The sequence below is a fragment of the Epinephelus lanceolatus genome, chromosome 3, assembly GCF_041903045.1.
Source record: "Epinephelus lanceolatus isolate andai-2023 chromosome 3, ASM4190304v1, whole genome shotgun sequence".
NCBI lineage: Eukaryota > Metazoa > Chordata > Actinopteri > Perciformes > Serranidae > Epinephelus > Epinephelus lanceolatus.
In genome coordinates this window covers 18,881,168-18,898,852 of record NC_135736.1, presented here as the reverse complement: position 1 = coordinate 18,898,852, position 17,685 = coordinate 18,881,168, and the positions used below count along the sequence as shown (strand labels likewise).

At 41.2% G+C, this 17,685-nt stretch overlaps 1 protein-coding gene across 1 annotated transcript in view; it reads left to right on the top strand.

Annotated features, from left to right (window-relative positions):
• Positions 1-274: 274 nt before the first annotated feature.
• Positions 275-17,685, top strand: part of LOC117254690 (uncharacterized) — a 75,078-nt gene continuing 57,667 nt past the window's right edge. The window contains exons 1-16 of the mRNA XM_078166593.1: positions 275-429; positions 1,672-1,867; positions 2,000-2,162; positions 2,421-2,515; positions 5,386-5,474; positions 8,563-8,645; positions 8,749-8,836; positions 9,833-9,935; positions 10,282-10,402; positions 11,244-11,359; positions 11,796-11,942; positions 13,279-13,378; positions 15,370-15,464; positions 15,587-15,778; positions 17,127-17,282; positions 17,550-17,679. Coding sequence (XP_078022719.1) covers positions 353-429; positions 1,672-1,867; positions 2,000-2,162; positions 2,421-2,515; positions 5,386-5,474; positions 8,563-8,645; positions 8,749-8,836; positions 9,833-9,935; positions 10,282-10,402; positions 11,244-11,359; positions 11,796-11,942; positions 13,279-13,378; positions 15,370-15,464; positions 15,587-15,778; positions 17,127-17,282; positions 17,550-17,679 — 1,951 coding nt within the window. The 5' untranslated portion in view covers positions 275-352. The remainder of the gene's footprint in view (positions 430-1,671; positions 1,868-1,999; positions 2,163-2,420; positions 2,516-5,385; positions 5,475-8,562; positions 8,646-8,748; positions 8,837-9,832; positions 9,936-10,281; positions 10,403-11,243; positions 11,360-11,795; positions 11,943-13,278; positions 13,379-15,369; positions 15,465-15,586; positions 15,779-17,126; positions 17,283-17,549; positions 17,680-17,685) is intronic.

Below are 17,685 nucleotides of genomic sequence, written 5' to 3'. Positions count from 1 at the left end.
CTAACTTCTCCGCTGTGGCCGCCTAGGTTATAAGCTATGGCAACTAGCCTTTAGTCAGTCAGGATCAGATTGGCTAGGTTGATGTTTTGTCGCAACATGGGTGATCATCTATCCTGCTCTACCCACTGTACCCACAGAGTCCAGTAGAAAGCAGAGCCTGTGTGAGACGGAATGAAGGTTACGATATTGTAACCCTTGTTCTATTGGCACAGGCGGAGCCCATTTTCAGGAAGAAGGGTAACACAGTTGCAAGGTGAAGTGGAGGTGGAGGAAGGGGCGGGAGAGTAGATAAAAGGAGGGCAGAGCGACACTCTGACACTGCATTAAGAGCAGGTCAGAGTCAGGTTGGAGGATGAGAAGGACTATGCTGTGGCTGGTGGCCGCTGTGGCCTTGGTCTCTCTGACTTCTCTGGCTGGTGGAGCTCCGCTGTAAGTAACCCTGCTCTACCTTCACACACTCCCTGTCCTTGAATTAATTCACGAACAACAGGTAAAATATACAGTACAGTATACTGTTCAGCTTCCTGATATTCATGTTGTTATGGTTAAATGGTAATGGGAGCAACAACAATATCTGGACCCATGCTAACACATTGGGTTATGCAAACTCTACACAGAACAGCCCAATTACATTATGAGGGGCTGCAGTCGAGTTTGCAGTTTGTGTTACAAAAGTCAAGGTACTGTGGTCTTTTAAATGATGCCATTAAGTCATCCAAAATTTTGTTCAGAGTTTGCACAGTGATGCATTACATCAGACAGAGCGATAGCCAAGAGCCATGATGAAATATTTTGTTGATCCAGTGCTGGATTTTCATCAATAAATCACTCATTGTGTGTGAAGTCCATGTTGGAGCTCGCTATCGTAATATGTGCAAAAGTTTTCTGTTTGTGTTTGGCTCTTTATGTGAATTGAAACTTTAACAGACAGGCTCTATAAGGCAATCGTTCTCAACTTGGGAAATATTTCCTTCAGGCACATTAAAAGCATTAAAGGAAATCAAATTTAAAGGAAAACTCACACTTTTTTTAGGGGTTACACACATAAAATAAAAGATCCACTCTTAAAAACTGTGAATAAATAGTCAAGTTATTTTAATCATATTACGCAATATGGCAAATCACTATTTGCCTCAGGGGAATTTGCAATCTGTGCAATATAGGACACCCTCTGTCCTTGGACCATCGCAGCTGATAAGGCCCCAGTTGACCTCACCCCCCAGAAAACCCTAAAATAGGTAAGACTGAAAAAAAAAAAAACCTCAGGAGGAGCAACTGAGAAGGAATCCCTCTCCCAGAATGAGATCACCATAAAAATTACAATATTGACAATCCCTATGACAAAATGATACATAGAATCTGAACATATCCAGGTGGATATCAAGCAGCTTCCATGTGTCGCCAAACAGATGGAGCCCTAGCCACATGACCTCCTCTCCACTATGTAGCCTGGAAAGAGGACAGGCTACACAAACGTGCAAGGACCAATAAACAAATCAATCTGTAAATCACGTGTATAGCAGTGACAACCCTCCATTATTATGGGTTTTTTATAGTGGCTAAATGATAAAATGCTTGTAAGTACATCCTAAACAGCATGTGGCTCTGTCTGCACAGTGACTCCAGAATATTCACATAAATATCTCTGTCTGTCTTGGCGCTGCTCTGCAGGCAGGTGATGACTGCCCCCAACTTGTTGCGGGTAGGAACAGCAGAAAACATCTTTGTGGAGTGTCAAGACTGCACTGATACAAACATCAGGGTCGAAATCATCGTGTGGAACCATCCAACTAAAACCACAAGGCTAGCATCTACAGTTGTGACGCTTACCAGTGCAAATAAACTCCAGGCACTCGGACGAATAACGGTAAATGAAATGCTGTCACTGTTACTTCATCTCATTTTCTATCATAAGCACAAGAGATCTGCAATCCAGAGATGCACATGATGTGCCCCACCCTGCTCTTACACTCTTTGTATCTCTTCACGCTGGTTTCAGATCCCTGTTGGAGACTTCAGTAAAGATCCCAACACGAAGCAGTATGTGTACCTGCAAGCTCAGTTCCCTGGCCGACTGCTGGAGAAAGTCGTCTTGGTGTCTTTCCAGTCTGGCTACATCTTCATCCAGACCGACAAAACAATCTACACTCCTGACAGCACTGGTGAGTTCAATTCTACATCAGTGCTGAAAACAAACACACCACCTCTCTGAAAATGATATTACTGTAGAAAATATATCACTGTGTGACTAAGGAATTTTGAATTTTTCAAATGAATGATTTTACACTAAATTATAGTAAAATGAACCCCTCTTTTGACATAAGTTGCATAGTTAAGTCAACCAATCGCATGACTCAAAATAGATGCAACTTCTTTCAACATTCACCCTCAAACTTCACCTCTTTTTCTGTCTCTGTCAGTTCATTACAGGATGTTTGGATTGACGCCCAGCATGGAGCCTGTAGAGAGGGATGAAGCAACCCGAACTGATGCTTCTATTGCCATTGAGATTGAGGTATTGTATTTTTATATTATATATATCTTGGATGAGCTCGTAATTAAATATAATATTATATAAATTGATGTAATTGGGAGAATGAAGCCTCAGGTGATATCACAAATGCTAAACAGTACATCATTTCCCCCTTAAATGACTGAAAAACACACAAATAAATAACAACAATACAAAAACATATCCACTAAACTTTGTGTCTTTGTTACGTTTCATGTCTGTGTCTGGTAACACGTGTTCTAAAGCTTACCGTAAAAATGAGCCCAGTTTCACTCCAAAGTCCTTGAAATCCGGCACTTGGGCAGTGACTAGTGGTGTCAGAAACCAACGAAAAAAGGTCACAAGGTCAAGGTCACATTTATTTCTATAGCACATTTAAAAGTACAGAAGTCACCAAAGTGCTTTACAGGAACATTGTGAAAATTACAATACCACATAAATAGAATGATAAATACCAAAATATAAAAACAGATACAAAACACAAAAAACAGAAATAAATATAAAAACAGACAGACAGTTAGAAACAACATCAATTACACATAGAAAAACCTGAGACAGAGCATACGTATATTACACAAAGTCAAGTCTGGCTCACAATGGGTTCAAAAGCTAACGAGAAAAGGTGAGTTTTTAATGATGATTTAAATCTTCCCAGGGATTCTGCATGTCTAACATGCAACGGCAAGCTATTCCAGAGCTTGGGAGCAGCCACTGAAAATGCTCGGTCGCCTTTAGTTTTAAGCCTTGATCTGGGCACTTCAAGCAGCAGATCACCTGAAGACCTAAGGGCTCTGACTGGATTGTGAGTTTTTAACAGCTCTGCCAGATACTGAGGGGCCAATCCACGTAAGATTTTAAAAACAAACAACAGAATTTTGAATTGTATTCTAAAATGAACAGGAAGCCAGGGTAAGGACATCAGAACAAGTGTAATATGGTCCCGCTTCTTGGTGCCAGTCAGGAGGCGAGCCGCTGCATTTTGGACTAGCTGCAGGCGACGAAGGGAGCACTGATCTAAACTAACATAAAGAGAATTACAGTAATCAAGTCTTGATGATATGAAGGCATGAACGACCCTCTCCAAATCCTTGGAAGACAAATAGGGCTTAACTTTAGCTAGCAATCGAAGCTGATGAAAAGAACCTTTCACAACCGTGCCAATTTGTCTTTTAAGATTTAGATCAGTGTCCAGAGTCACACCAAGGCTTTTGATCGACCCACTGATATTTGTGGTGAGGGTGTTCAAATTATGAAAAGAGTAAGTAGAACATTCTGCATATCCAAAGACAATAACCTCAGTTTTCGTATCATTCAAATTAAGGTGGCTTTTGCTCATCCAAAGCTTGATGTCAGTCAGACAGGCTAATAAGGGATTCAGCGAGTGCTCACAGTTCAGTTTTAGAGGGAAATAGATCTGTACATCGTCCGCATAACAATGAAATGATTGCAGCATGAGGGCCAACCCCCTGATCCCCACATACTGATGTAGACGCGACAACAGGGTCCTGTGAGCAACAGTATCAAATGCTGCAGTCAGATCTAAGGTCACCAAGACAGCAGCACATCCTGAATCTACAGTTAAAATGATATCATTAAAAACCCTCAGAAGGGCTGATTCAGTGCTATGGTGGGGCCTAAAGCCAGACTGAAACTTCTCAAAAATATAATTTTTCTCACGATAAGCTAACAGCTGATTAGCCATTACCTTCTCCAGCACTTTGATAGAAATGACAATTTAGAAATAGGCCGAAAATTGGAGAGGACAGAGGGGTCAAGATTGGTTTTTTTGAGAAGCGGCTGCACTATAGCTCGCTTCAGCAGAGCTGGAAAACACCCTGAAACAAAACAAGCATGGACCAACATTAAGACAAAAGAACCAGTGGAGTTAAAAACCTTCTTGAAAAGGCTGGAGGGGATGCTGTCTGCTGGACAGTTAGTGGGTCAGAGCTCGTTCACAACATCAGATAACTCAAACAGTGATATCAGCTCAAATTGGTCAAAAACAGCAGAACACATGGGGGCTGGGGAGAGGTCAAGAGCAGCAACCAGTGAAGTGGACCGCAAAGTAGGAAATTTTTTCCACAAAAAAGTTTAAGAAGATGTGGTTAAGAGAGGGACACGGACACCCCAGCTTGAACCCAAGTTTCTGTAATATGATACACGGCTGGTTGCCATTATAGTTCAACGGCACCTGGCTGCATCAGGGGGAAACGCGGCGGGAAAAGGACAAAAGTTAAGGCGGCAAAAGTCCAACTGGGGCATGCAGGAGGGGTGGTGAATGAGTCCAACAAACATTGACTTTCACCTGAGAGAGTGGTGTTCGCGTCCCGTAAGTTTCTAGAGCCAAATCCTGTTCTTTTGTTGCCTGAACCTAACCACGTGCCTCTGTTGTACCGATGTAGTGCATTTATTTTGAAAGAGTCTGTAAACGGTAAATTTCCTGTGAAAACAGAAGTGTATCTTGAAAGAACACAATGCATGTAACAGGCATAACTTGACACAGTGTCCCAGAATGTCAACAACCAACACACCCAGGATGCGTTGACGTATGTGGACGTGGAAAGTCTGTGACTAAACATCAATATGTGATGAGGTCGGAGTGAGAATGTGTTGTAAAAATAAATGCATGCCCCCCTCTAGTGGTTCAGTTGCACATTAAACATTGGACCACCTCTTACTTCAGTAAAAAGACAGAGACATCATAGAAATAGCCGAACTAAGTGTTAATCTAGACTAGTGTTTCCCAACTGGTGGGACACGGTCCAAAAGTCCTGGGCCCATTCTGAATGGACAGCAAGGGACTCACAAATGTGTCAAGGTTGAAAATCCAAGAACCAACGATCTAGACACTGACCAGGCTTGTTTATTTTCAGACCCCTGAGGGCATCATTTTACCACTTGATCCAGTCTCTCTGGATTCAGGGATCCACTCTGGACATTACCATCTTGCTCCAATTGTAAGGTGAGTATTTTAATTTTAATTGCATTACCATACATTCTGTGAATTTACAGTTTAACCTGGATAAAGTGATCCAGTTCAGAATATTAATACCTTAAATATTTTCCTTTCTATCTTTTTAACAGTTCATTTTCATGTTGTCAATTTAGTGTTTGAACAACTACTTAACAAAAATTATTAATTTCATGCTGTGGTAGAAGTTCATTAGACATGAAGGGGCCTCAGAGTGCTTCACATGTGGCCTGTTTTGTGTGAGGCTCTTGGTGTCAAGAGGCAAAGATAAAATAAAGACCATGGAGATTTTCCAGCTGAGACTCCCATGATAAACATAGATTAGAAACTGTTCTGATGGAGGGTTACACACATTATCTGCCTCTTCTCTACCCCTCCCTCATGACTTAAATCTTATTATGTAATGACGAAAACTCTGTCTGTGTGTGTGTCTGTGTCTCTGTTCCATGTTTTTCTCCTCACTGACTCGGTCAATCCATGTGAAATTTGGCACAGTGGTAGAGGGTCATGGGAGGATGTGAATGAAGTAATATTACGTATAGCAACCGATTGAAATGGCAAACTTTGAATGGGCATATCTCATGCCCCGTATGTGGTAGAGACATGAAACTTTGCACAGAGATGCCTCTCCTCATGAGGAACAAATTTGCCTCAAGAACCCATAACTTCTGGTCATATAGATTTTCCGCCATTTTGAATTTTTTGAAAAACGAATAATTGAAAATCAATCTCTTCCTAGGAGGTTTGACCGATCTGCATGAAACTCGGTGAACATAATCTAGGGACCAATATCTAAAGTTCCCTCTTGGCAAAAGTTGGAAAACTTACTAAAACTGAGCTTCTATAAGGCAATGAATATTGCGGAGGGCGTGGCTCATCACATAAAGGTGTATAACATCTCAAGGGTTTCACCGATCACCACGCAACTCTGTAGGCATATGACCACACATAATCTGACGGGACCCCTCCATTATTGACCCGATCAAACAAAATGGGGGCGCTAGAGAGCTAATTTCTTATCTAGGCCTAACCACCATATCGATTTTTACTAAACTTGGTAGATATGTAGAACAGGACGCCTCAAGGGGAATGGAGAAATTTAACTCTAATTGGCAACTGGGTGGCGCTATAACAACAGAAAAATGTTTTTCTTTCTATTTTTCTAATTTTTGGTTTGACTAAGTCATGGTATGGTATGCTGTACATAATCACGGAAACTGTCAGTGTGTCATTCTGTCAGTCAGTCAGTCATTCTACCAGTGCGCCCCACTTTTAAGTCAATACAACATATAAACACTTTAACTATCTGCCTTTCAACGTGCTACCTCAACTACTAATGTACAGTTTTAGCCCACTAACTATCCCACTATTGGCAATGGTACTACTGTACTTTCAATAAAGCAATCGTACTATCACGTTCACAAAACCTCTGTCTGAATATATTGCTCTTCTTAATGGGTTCAGTTGACTATTTAATCTGCAATTTCCTATGACCTGTATCCCAAACACACACCATGTGAATCTGTATGTGGGCAACTGTGCACTCAATGGGTATGGACTAGTTTACAAGAATCTAGGAACCATATTACGCTAAGTGAAATGTAAGGAGACTTGTAGTTTTGTGTCCATGCATACTGGCTGCATCAAAAGCCTCTCTGACATCAAATTTGTAATGTATGAACATATAATGTATATTCAGTAAAGGAGAACAGAAGCTCAACTAGTTTATTATTTATCATGTTGCTTAAGTTTTCCACATCACATAAATTACATAAAGTTTGGAGACCACAGACGTAGCTACTGTGGCATCTCCCACTGGTTTGTAGACTCACGGTTTGAAGCCTCACATCCGGCATTGCGGCTGCCACTGTCTTGTTTTTTGGAGCCAGAAGTGACAATATGTGGAAAAGAGGGTGGAGCTGTAGAAGAATGAGGGGTGGATCTCACTCAAAAACTGTGCGACACCGCCCTTAAATATGTGTAACTTTAAGCCTTGGATGAGTTATAAAAATCCCCTCTCGCACAGTTGCTATGGTCCAAAACTGTTTCTTGTATCAGGCCGTGGATATTTCTGCTGTTAAGTTGGACATTTTATTCTGGGTGTCCATGGGGACCGACTCGCTTTTGGAGCCAGTCTCAAGTGGCCATCTGAGAAACAACAGTTTTAGTGCTTGTGTGTTGGCTTCATCTTGTAGCCTAAGAGGTTGCTGCTTGGTGGACACCTTCTGAATCCTCAGTACATAGAACCAGTTGAACCATTACATGCCAACAGTTTTTTTTTTGTTTGTTTTTTTGCCTTCATTGACAGCCAGAGACAGACAGGAAATATGGAAGAGAGAGAGGGTGGATAAGTGGATGACAAGCAGCAAGGGGCCACAGGTTGGAATCAAACCTAGGCCACTGCAAAGGTCAACAGGGGGCACACACTCTACCAGATGAGCTAGCCCTGCTGACTGATAACATAATGATAATTCTTAGTTTAGTACGACTGGATAAGTAGATATGAACTGGAAATGCTACTTGGTATTGTAGCCAACACTGCTGTAACATCTTCTGGGAGGTGTGTGAGGCATTGGGCAAACTTAGAAAGGGTTTTGTGGAGAGGCCAAAACATGTCCCTGAAGTCCAAGCCATCACGACAGGTTTTGAGACCACCCTGTGGCACTAATAGCACATACCTAGCTGTTATACAACATTGACACCACATTGGTATAGTGGAGCTGCACCTCTTAATGCATGTTAAGGCAGGAGGTCTATCCACAGTTGCAGCCATCATAACCCGCTGAATTTCCAAGTGTCACAAATGCCAGACATGTATTCATTCATTCCTGTGTTGTTTTATTCCTAAACTTCAGTTTTCCTGTAGTTGTGCTGCTCTCTAGGGCAGTAAAACACCAAGGGCTTTGCAGCAGCTTATTTTTGTATAATCTCAACTAGTGTAAGATATAAATAACTTCAGAGTCTGAAGTCTGGTGCCTGTGTTACCTTCAGTCTCTATGTGAAGATGAATGTTTTTTTGTAAAATGTGTTCTCGTGTGTGTGTGTGTGTGTGTGTGTGTGTGTGTGTGTGTTTGTGTAGTCCCGGACTGTGGAAGGTGGTGGCAAAGTTCCACAGCAACCCACAGCAGAGCTATTCTGCAGAGTTTGAGGTCAGAGAATACGGTGAGTCCCTCAAAACCTGCACTGTTAATTCAAACACATATAAACCTACAACATTCAGTAATCATTGTGCTGGATTGGACTTACAATGTTTTACATTTTTCAGTGCTGCCCAGTTTTGAGGTTACTCTGACACCTGTAAGCTCCTTCTTCTACGTTGACAGCCGAGAGCTCACCGTCAACATCAAAGCTACGTATGTGAGGTTTTTTGTTTTGTAGCCCAGAGGCCTGTACTACGAAGCCAGTTCAACTTACCCAGGATATCTTTTCATTATCTGGCTTGATTAACCCTAACATTGGCCATTTAAATCTGACTCAGATAAGCTCTATGTGACACTAGTATAGAGTATTTTTTGCTATTCAGTTGGGTAATGAGGAATATGTCACATAAAACACTTTAAAGTCACACCAGACTGTCTCTACTACTGCAGTAACAGGTGGAAAAGTAGCCTATATTTAATCACTGATGAGGTCTACCTGACCCAAATGTGGCATTTACAATAACGGGAGCTAATTAACAGTGTGTGGATTATTTTACTAATAAAATATCTGTTTTATCCTGGTTCTCATCACACAGGTGTTATTTTGAACTATAGTGATAAAATCAGAGCATAAAAATAGCAACGCTATTAATGCTGATTAAAATAAACCTTGCATAACTTAAAATCCTGCAAAAATCACATAAACGATCTCTCCATTTGTTAGAAACTGTGTTTTAAAACCACAGAAATAGGGCCCTGGAAAAACTGAAATGATTCTACTAAAACAATATATAGACTACTCTTTTTACCTGAGACTCCGGACTTTTGCTACTTGGATACTTTTTTTCTTCAGTGGTCTGATTGGTCAGATGTGGTCCGATACCCTGAAGCTAACCTGCTCTGGAGCAGCTGTTTATGGTTTACGGTTAGCTGTATACGTTACCACACTGATTTATTCTAGTGAAAAAGGAAAACCAGCTTTGTGATACTGAAAACACAGAGTTAACCGTGAAGTTATCTCGCTAACTACAAATCTTGCTTTGTTGTACAGGCCTCTGGTTTGACTGGGTGAGGAAACAAAGGGTGTTCAGAGGTTGTGTTGGGGCTCTTGTACTTTTAGTCTGTTAGTCATGTGTTGTGTTGTTGTTACATTCTGGCCATCCCACTTTTAATTGTGGACCTAAACATGTCTTTCTCTTGTGGTTTTAGATACCTATTTGGTGAAGAGGTGGATGGGACGGCTTATGTGGTGTTTGGAGTTATGCAAGATGGTCAAAAGAAAAGCTTCCCATCTTCTCTTCAGAGAGTGCCGGTGAGCACATACTTACACTTTTACTGTGTCTCTGTCAGTCACTCTCAGTTGGTCATTCTGTCTTTAGGCAGTATGTGTTATGGCATTTACCAGTACTACAAAATCTGTAAGACTCTAAAACATAAAAAATGTCTTGGATTTCCTAATATTCTGACAGTTATTTCAGTTAAATTGTTAGTTTTCTATTCACAGATATTATTTTTTTAGGATGCTTTTTTAGGATGAATAAAGCCAGGTTGACCAAAAAATGTACACATTCAGTAAAATACCTCCAATGGTTCACTGACTGGATCACTGTACTACTATTCTGTATCTCAAGACACATTTCTTTATTATGTCACATTAGATCAAGGCAGGTAAAGGAGAGGTCAAACTGAAGAAAGAACACATCACACAGACCTTCCCAAACATCAACAACCTGGTCGGGAAATCCATATTTGTAGCTGTCAGTGTGTTGACAGAGAGCGGTAAGAAAGAGAGACTGGGCCAGTCCCAATATCCCCCTTAGCCCTACCCCTTGGCCCTACCCCTACATTTGCATGTTCCCGCGAGGGGTAGGGGTGTCCCAATTCCTTTTTGCGTGTAGGGGTAGGGGGCATAACGAGGGGTAGTGGGTATGAAACTAGCCCTTCGGAGCGAGGGATTTCAGATGCTGACTTGCCAACGAGGGGTAGACTTCGCCATGTCTACCACTGAGCAAGAGACGGGGAGAAAAGTTCATACATAGCTAACGTTACCGTTGTCAGGTTGCTTGTTAGCTAGCTAGCTTGCTCGCACTATCTGGTGTCTGTCATCTGTCCTGTTCTGCAAAATTGTCGTATTTTTCACATTACAATAACACGCCAGCTAGTATAACTATGCTGCCTTGTAATGTTAGCTGGTTAGCTAGCTATCTAGCTAGCAGAAGTCCCCTGTTGTCTGTCGTTCATCAAACAAAGCATGGTGAATAATGCAAACGCGATCAGTAGGATGAAGACTCCATTGTAGATGCCGGTTTGAAATGTAGATGGCCTGCAGCTTCCTGTTTAAAATGGTTACGTATGTGTGAACGTAACCGACGCGGTGACGTACTGAGTGGTGTCCCAATTCCTAGGGAAAAATTTCAACCCCTACCCCTTGTTGCTTCATTTCGAGGGCCAAGGGGTTGTGGGCAATGGCTACGGGCAGGGCCAAGGGGGGGTATTGGGATTGGGCCACTGTGTGTTTGTGCCTGTTCAGAATTATTATTATTGTTATCATTATTAATTTCCCAAAGAAGAATGTGAGCAAGAATGAAGGTTTGTGTTTGTTTCTGCATTAACTCAACAGGTAGTGAAATGGTGGAGGCAGAGTTGAGAACTATCCAGATCGTCAGATCACCGTACACCATTCACTTCACGAAAACACCCAAATATTTCAAACCAGGAATGTCCTTCGATGCTGTGGTAAAGTGCTTACTTACTCAAATTGACAAAAGCTTGCCTATATTTCTAATATAATGAAACATCCTTTACAGAACACATTTCATTACTGAAATAGAGGCACTCTGTGAAACAAAGAGGGCAGTGTAGCCTCAAATATATAGTAGTCACGTGCTATTCAATGCTCTTTTTATTACTGTAATTGATTAGAGTAATGTTTTGATGTGGCAGATTGTTTACAAGCAGGGATTGTGAGATTGCAGAGGAAAGGAGAAATTCAACCAAAAACAACCTGGTCTATTAAATACCATCTGTTGTTAGTCGTAATACTCAGCGCACAGTTCGTCCAGTTTGCAAAAAAAAGGATCTAGTAACATGAGTTTGACCTAAATCTTGTGTTTTCAGAAGGCGGTTGTTGCTGTTTTTTTTATCGTTCAGTTGTGTGTGTGTCTGATGGCAGGTTGAAGTTGTGAATCCTGATGGGACTCCAGCAAAAGGTGTTGGAGTGGTGGTCGAACCAGGCAATGTGGAGGGCCTGACCGAAGACAATGGAATGGCAAGGCTCACCATCAATACCGTGGCAGGGAACTCAAGACTGACTATCACTGTATGTCTATAATTTTATTTATTTATTTATTTTTGCATTACAGTCCATTTGGTAAATGGTAGCTTTAACCTACATTAATCAACAAATTTAATATTAACTTCTATAGTTGTGAAATATGGCAGAGCTATCATCCAACTCTGAAGCTCCAGGAAGATTTTAGTTTCCATAGCTCATTGTTTTGGTTCTGTTGCTCACACATTTATTGTACATCATGTGAATGGTGGACATACTGGAGTTCATACAACATACCATGTACCAAAACAGAGCTAAAAGAAAAATGATTACTGGCATTACATTTGTCAAGTGACCAAAACCTGCAAGTTAATGTTCTGTGCTGCTGTACGATATTTTTGCCCAACATGTTAGCCATATCAACTTCGTAAGCCAATGATACAATAAATGGAGACCATGTATGTTGATGTTTTTCTGACCCATGGTGGTCAAAAATCTACTGAACCCCTGAGCATTGCCACGCCAAACTTTTGTGCCCTCCTAAGAAATATTTTGAGTGTCTATGCACTGCATTACTCGTTTTTTTATTCAGAGTCCCCACATGCCATCTTTAACCGCCTGGAAAACCAGAGGTCAGGTGCTGGGCACTACTCTTGTGCCGGTACTTTGCCAGCTTTCAAGAGCGCAACAGCAGCAACCTTAACAAGCCAGATCTTCTTCCAGGCCTTGTTTATAAGTGTGTAGGCCTGTCGTCCATAGGACCCATGTAAAGCTCTGGGTAGCCCTGCACTAAAATGATCAACTTTTCTGTATCAATTAGACTGAAAGTTTACAGAAGAAGGGAAAGATATCTGTCGACTGTGATTGGTTTGTAACGTGACTCTTGTCCCCTATGTCCATGTAGGGACTCTGTAAAAATTGAATATTAAAGGTCCAGTGTGTAGGGTTTAGGGGCATCTATTGGCAAAAGTGGCATTTAATATTATAACCATGTTTCATTAATTTATACTCACCTGTTTTCATTTCCTTAGAATGAGCTGTTTATAATTACATACAGAGCAGGCCTGCAGGGAGTCCACCATGTTGTTTTACAGGAGAAGTGAGAAGATTCAGTTTCAGTTCTGCAGCCTCACTGCCACACCTGCCACTCTGGACCTTTCAGTAACAACGGATAAAAACAAAAACCTTTCTCAACTCTAGTTGAGTTGTAGTATGAGTTATTGTCAAGCTATTGTACGGAAGTCTTTGTCAGTTCTTGTCAGTAAAATGTCTTATTGCCACATTAAGTGGCCTCCATATGTGGGATAGGACAGACTTTAGACTTTTCATCTGTTATTTATTAAACTGTGTGCGTATGCTTACCTGCGTTTGTCTTAAATTGCAGGCAAAGACCAACGATCCTGAAATTTTACGTGAAAGACAAGCATCAGCCACCATGGTAGCTCTCCCATATACCACCAAAGGCAACAACTACATCCACATAGGTAGGGAACACCCTGAAAAGTCAGATGGTGAAAAGTTAGTGATGGTATGGCAGGTCCTTTTAACATTAACCAACAGGGCTGACTAGTATAGCAAATTAGGTTTCACTGGTGTTGATGACATTTCAACATGTCGAAATGCTAATTTAAGATATCTGTATAACAATTTTGACATGTTACAAATGTGTTTTCACATTTACAGATCACATTTTGTCTGGTCAAAACTGACCTTTAGATAAATTTAATGTAATTATAGATATCAGTAATTCCTTTTTTCACTATTAAGATTAACAATTTCAGAAATCTTCAATTGAATTTCCACATCTTGAAAAGAGATTGTGACTTATTGAAATGTAACTTCCCAATTCAGATGTGGCTGTCATATCATTAAAGTACCACAAAGCCATTGGGCGACTTTTAAATTACCACATTTATTTGGGAAATGTAGCCCAAATTACCATATTCATTTTAGATATGTACATATATACATAAAGATATCTACAATGACATTTTATGCAAGTCAAAATTCTCTATCTAATATTCAATTCTGACTGGGTATGAAATGAATTGTCGGTGTAGATATGGTACTAGTACAAATATAATTTCCACAATTACATTATTATATAAGTATATAACAATTTTCCAGACATCTGAGATACAATACCAGGTATCTCAAATTACATTTTGTCTAGTTACTATTCCAAGCTGACATGTCAGTGATTAAAATTTTGACAATTCAGAGTTTCACTCATTTCATTCATGATATTTATAATATAAGAACATTTGCAGGTAACTACAAGAATAGTAAGAATTTAATTTGACAATTGACTGTTTCACTAGTGAGAAATGACTTGTTGATATCTCATAAATTAGAAGTCCAACTAGTCAAAATTACATCATTGGTATGTAGACTTGGTTCTGAATTACAAATATTTTTATGAGTTTGAATACAAATCAATGGTAAATGTTTACTAGCTGTCAAAATTACATTATGGATATGATGGCTTGGCAGTAAGCAGTCTAAAAGCAGTTGTTGATATCGACAATTATAATTACTGCTATTGATTAAAGGCGCCATATGTAAGAATGTGGCCAAAACGGTTGCTGCACTCAAATTCAAAATACTGCCGCGTGTCGTGTCCGCCCCCCCTCCCCTACAGATTCGAGGTTGCTGGACAGCGGCACGCTGTAGACTGATTTGTCTGCCCACGGGCGGCTGCTGTGGCAGGGCCACGTTGCCGCGTCCGTGATCTTCGGTTTTCCAGCGGACCATTCAAGCAAGTCCGGCTTCTCTGCTGCTAACGCTGCTGCCGGGATACAGCTGAGGAGGAGCCGGCTGCTAATGCTATGTACTGGGACACTGCTAATGCTGCTTGCCGTGAAAGTATTCGAAATGTCCATCCCCGTCTAGCTATGATGCTAGTTAGCCAACTTTGGCTAAAGCTTACCTGTCGAGGAGAAGAGTAGCCACATTGACATCCGATTTCAAAATCTTCTCCACTTTCAACCATCTCCACCGTTCAAAAGCACCTCCTATATAGACCCTCGCTTTGCCTCAAGTTTTGTCTTGGCGTTTTTGGGAATCATAACGGGGTCGTTTGGGTTTAGTCGCACCGTCAGCCATTGTAGCTCAGTCGTAACTGTAACTGATGCTGAGACTCTACTGACTGTGTGACTGGTAGACGGCAGTGGGTGGCGCAACAGGCCTAAACACAAATTCAAAACATAAACATGATTTGTGGACGGTCAAATTTTTTTTAAATGTGAATATTCTGGCTGTACTATTGTTGTAGGTGAGATCAGTATGTTATATGGACATTATTCCTTAGTCTCTGTGACATATTAGGATGATTTTACAACTATTTGCATTAGATTTCTTACATATAGCTCCTTTAAATATTAAAATGGCTTGTGATGGTGGTGGCAGAGGCAAGTATGTACCATACACTAGAATTTCAGTTTGTATCACTCATTGCAACACGTCACATTTACAGGTGTGGATACCGCAGAGCTGAAATTAGGAGAAAACCTGAAAGTCAACCTCATCCTCAACAGACAGGAAAATCTCAACAGTGACATCACATACCTGGTGAGAGATGTTCAACACCATGTGTGCAGATAAAAAAAAACAACTATTTTTGTAGCATTCCACGACTTGTGTAGTATACACTCATGTCAGATAAGAACTGATGTTCAAATCTGTGTCCCCAGATCCTGAGCCGAGGTCAGCTGGTGAAAAATGGCCGTTTCAAGTCAAGCGGCCAAGTACTGATTTCCCTGACAGTCACTGTTACCAGAGAAATGCTGCCATCGTTTCGCATCATTGCCTACTATCATACAAATAGCAATGAAGTGGTGTCAGACTCAGTTTGGGTGGATGTGACAGACTCCTGCATGGGCTCGGTGAGACATAAACACTGATGTAGCGAAGTCTAACAAATTACATGGCCAGACAAACTGATAGATGTATGTTAACTGGTAGAGATGAAGAGGCAGCCTGGTTGCAAAACAAAGTGAAATTAGTGAGAGTGCACCAGTAGATACAGTGCAGTGTGTTACTGGTCCCTGATTAAGAGATTATGCTGGAGCACAGCTGTAAAAATACAGCGTGTTGATCCTTTACAACAGGCTGCGTCATGAGTCAAACTCTTGTCCCCAAAAGAATTACAGCTACATTGTAACAGGTGGATTTTGGACCAAAGAGCAATACCATGGACAGGTGGAGCAGTTTATGCTGAGCTTTAATGCACCACGTCAGTGAATACAGGTAATGGAGACTGGTAAAGCAACAGAGAGTTACTGTTCAGGTTTAGAGCTCCTAGGGGAACAGAATCAGTCTGCAGCTCTCCGCATGGAACATTGAAGCAGCACACAGGTAGGCAGCCGGCGTCCGCTGGATGCACACACACAGCAGACAGTTCAGTTATATGCAATAGTAACGAGAGGGGGCACGCAGAGCGTTGTCAGAAGAGCTGGGAAACCAAGAGTACTCACTGAGGAAAGTCTTTATGATGTAAAGCTGGCCATGGACAAAAGAGAGCTTGTCAGCAGTGATGAAGTGTGGAAAGGCGGAGTGTGCAGCCACACAGCAAAACTTTCCACAGCACAGAAGATCACTGGTGACTGAACCGGTAAACTCACTTTGGAAAGCTGGGTGACGTTCTTTCCAGACAGCCGCAGGAAACAGGCGAACAGGAACCAGGATGGCAGAGGCAGAGCTCCTAGTCAAGAACAGAAAAGTGATTTACTGGGGAGCAGACGAAGCAGGAGAGTCAGGGACAGGCAGGGTCGATTACAAGGAAGCAGTCTAGAAACAAACAATGGAAAATCTTGCAGGGAGGCAAAGAACAATCTAGCAAGGAGTATCTTTATAGTGACAGGGGATAATGATCCAGAGGTGAGAGGCGTATGTGTGCGCATTATAGGTGTGCTCCAGTACTTACTAAACAACATAGACATATGATGACTCCATATCACGATGCACATGCACATTTATCAGTAATCCTCTGTGGTAGCCTGTTCCTAAACCTAATATTGAAATAAGTTGTTATTAGCACGCATTTGACATAAATCTATTACTTCGGGAATATATCCAGACATATACAGGCTAGTGGTTGTTCTTGCAGATTTACGTATCATAGAACGTGCGTTGACAGAATTCTCCACTCTCCAATTGCCCCTCTATGTATGTAACTGCTTGAACAAATTCAAAACAGCATGTCTCATCCACTGATCTCACCTTCACATGTAGCTGACACTGGAATCATTGAGAGCTGCTCCGTCCTATGAGCCTCGCAGGATGTTTGGCCTGAAGGTCACTGGAGACCCAGAGTCCACAGTTGGACTGGTGGCAGTCGACAAAGGAGTCTTCGTCCTAAACAAAAAGCATCGTCTCACCCAGAAAAAGGTCATTTTTTTATTTCATATTTCATTGAAAATATTTAAAAGGGGTTTGATTTTAGAAGTTATGTATAATGGATGGCACACGTTAACTTTGAAGTTTGATGGACTTTGGCTTCAAGATCGAATACATTTGTCCTGCAGCAAATACATTCTATAAATAAATATGTCTCATGCTAGAACTGTCATGTGAGTCTTTAAATATGACTGTTTAACTTACATAGTGTAATAATATGTATTGTTTGTTGTATTTATGTGTGTGAATCTTGCTCAGGTGTGGGATATTGTAGAGAAGTATGACACAGGCTGCACACCAGGTGGAGGGAAGGACGGTATGGGTGTGTTTTACGATGCTGGGCTGTTGTTTGAGTCCAGCACGGCTTCTGGGACTCCCTACAGACAAGGTGACA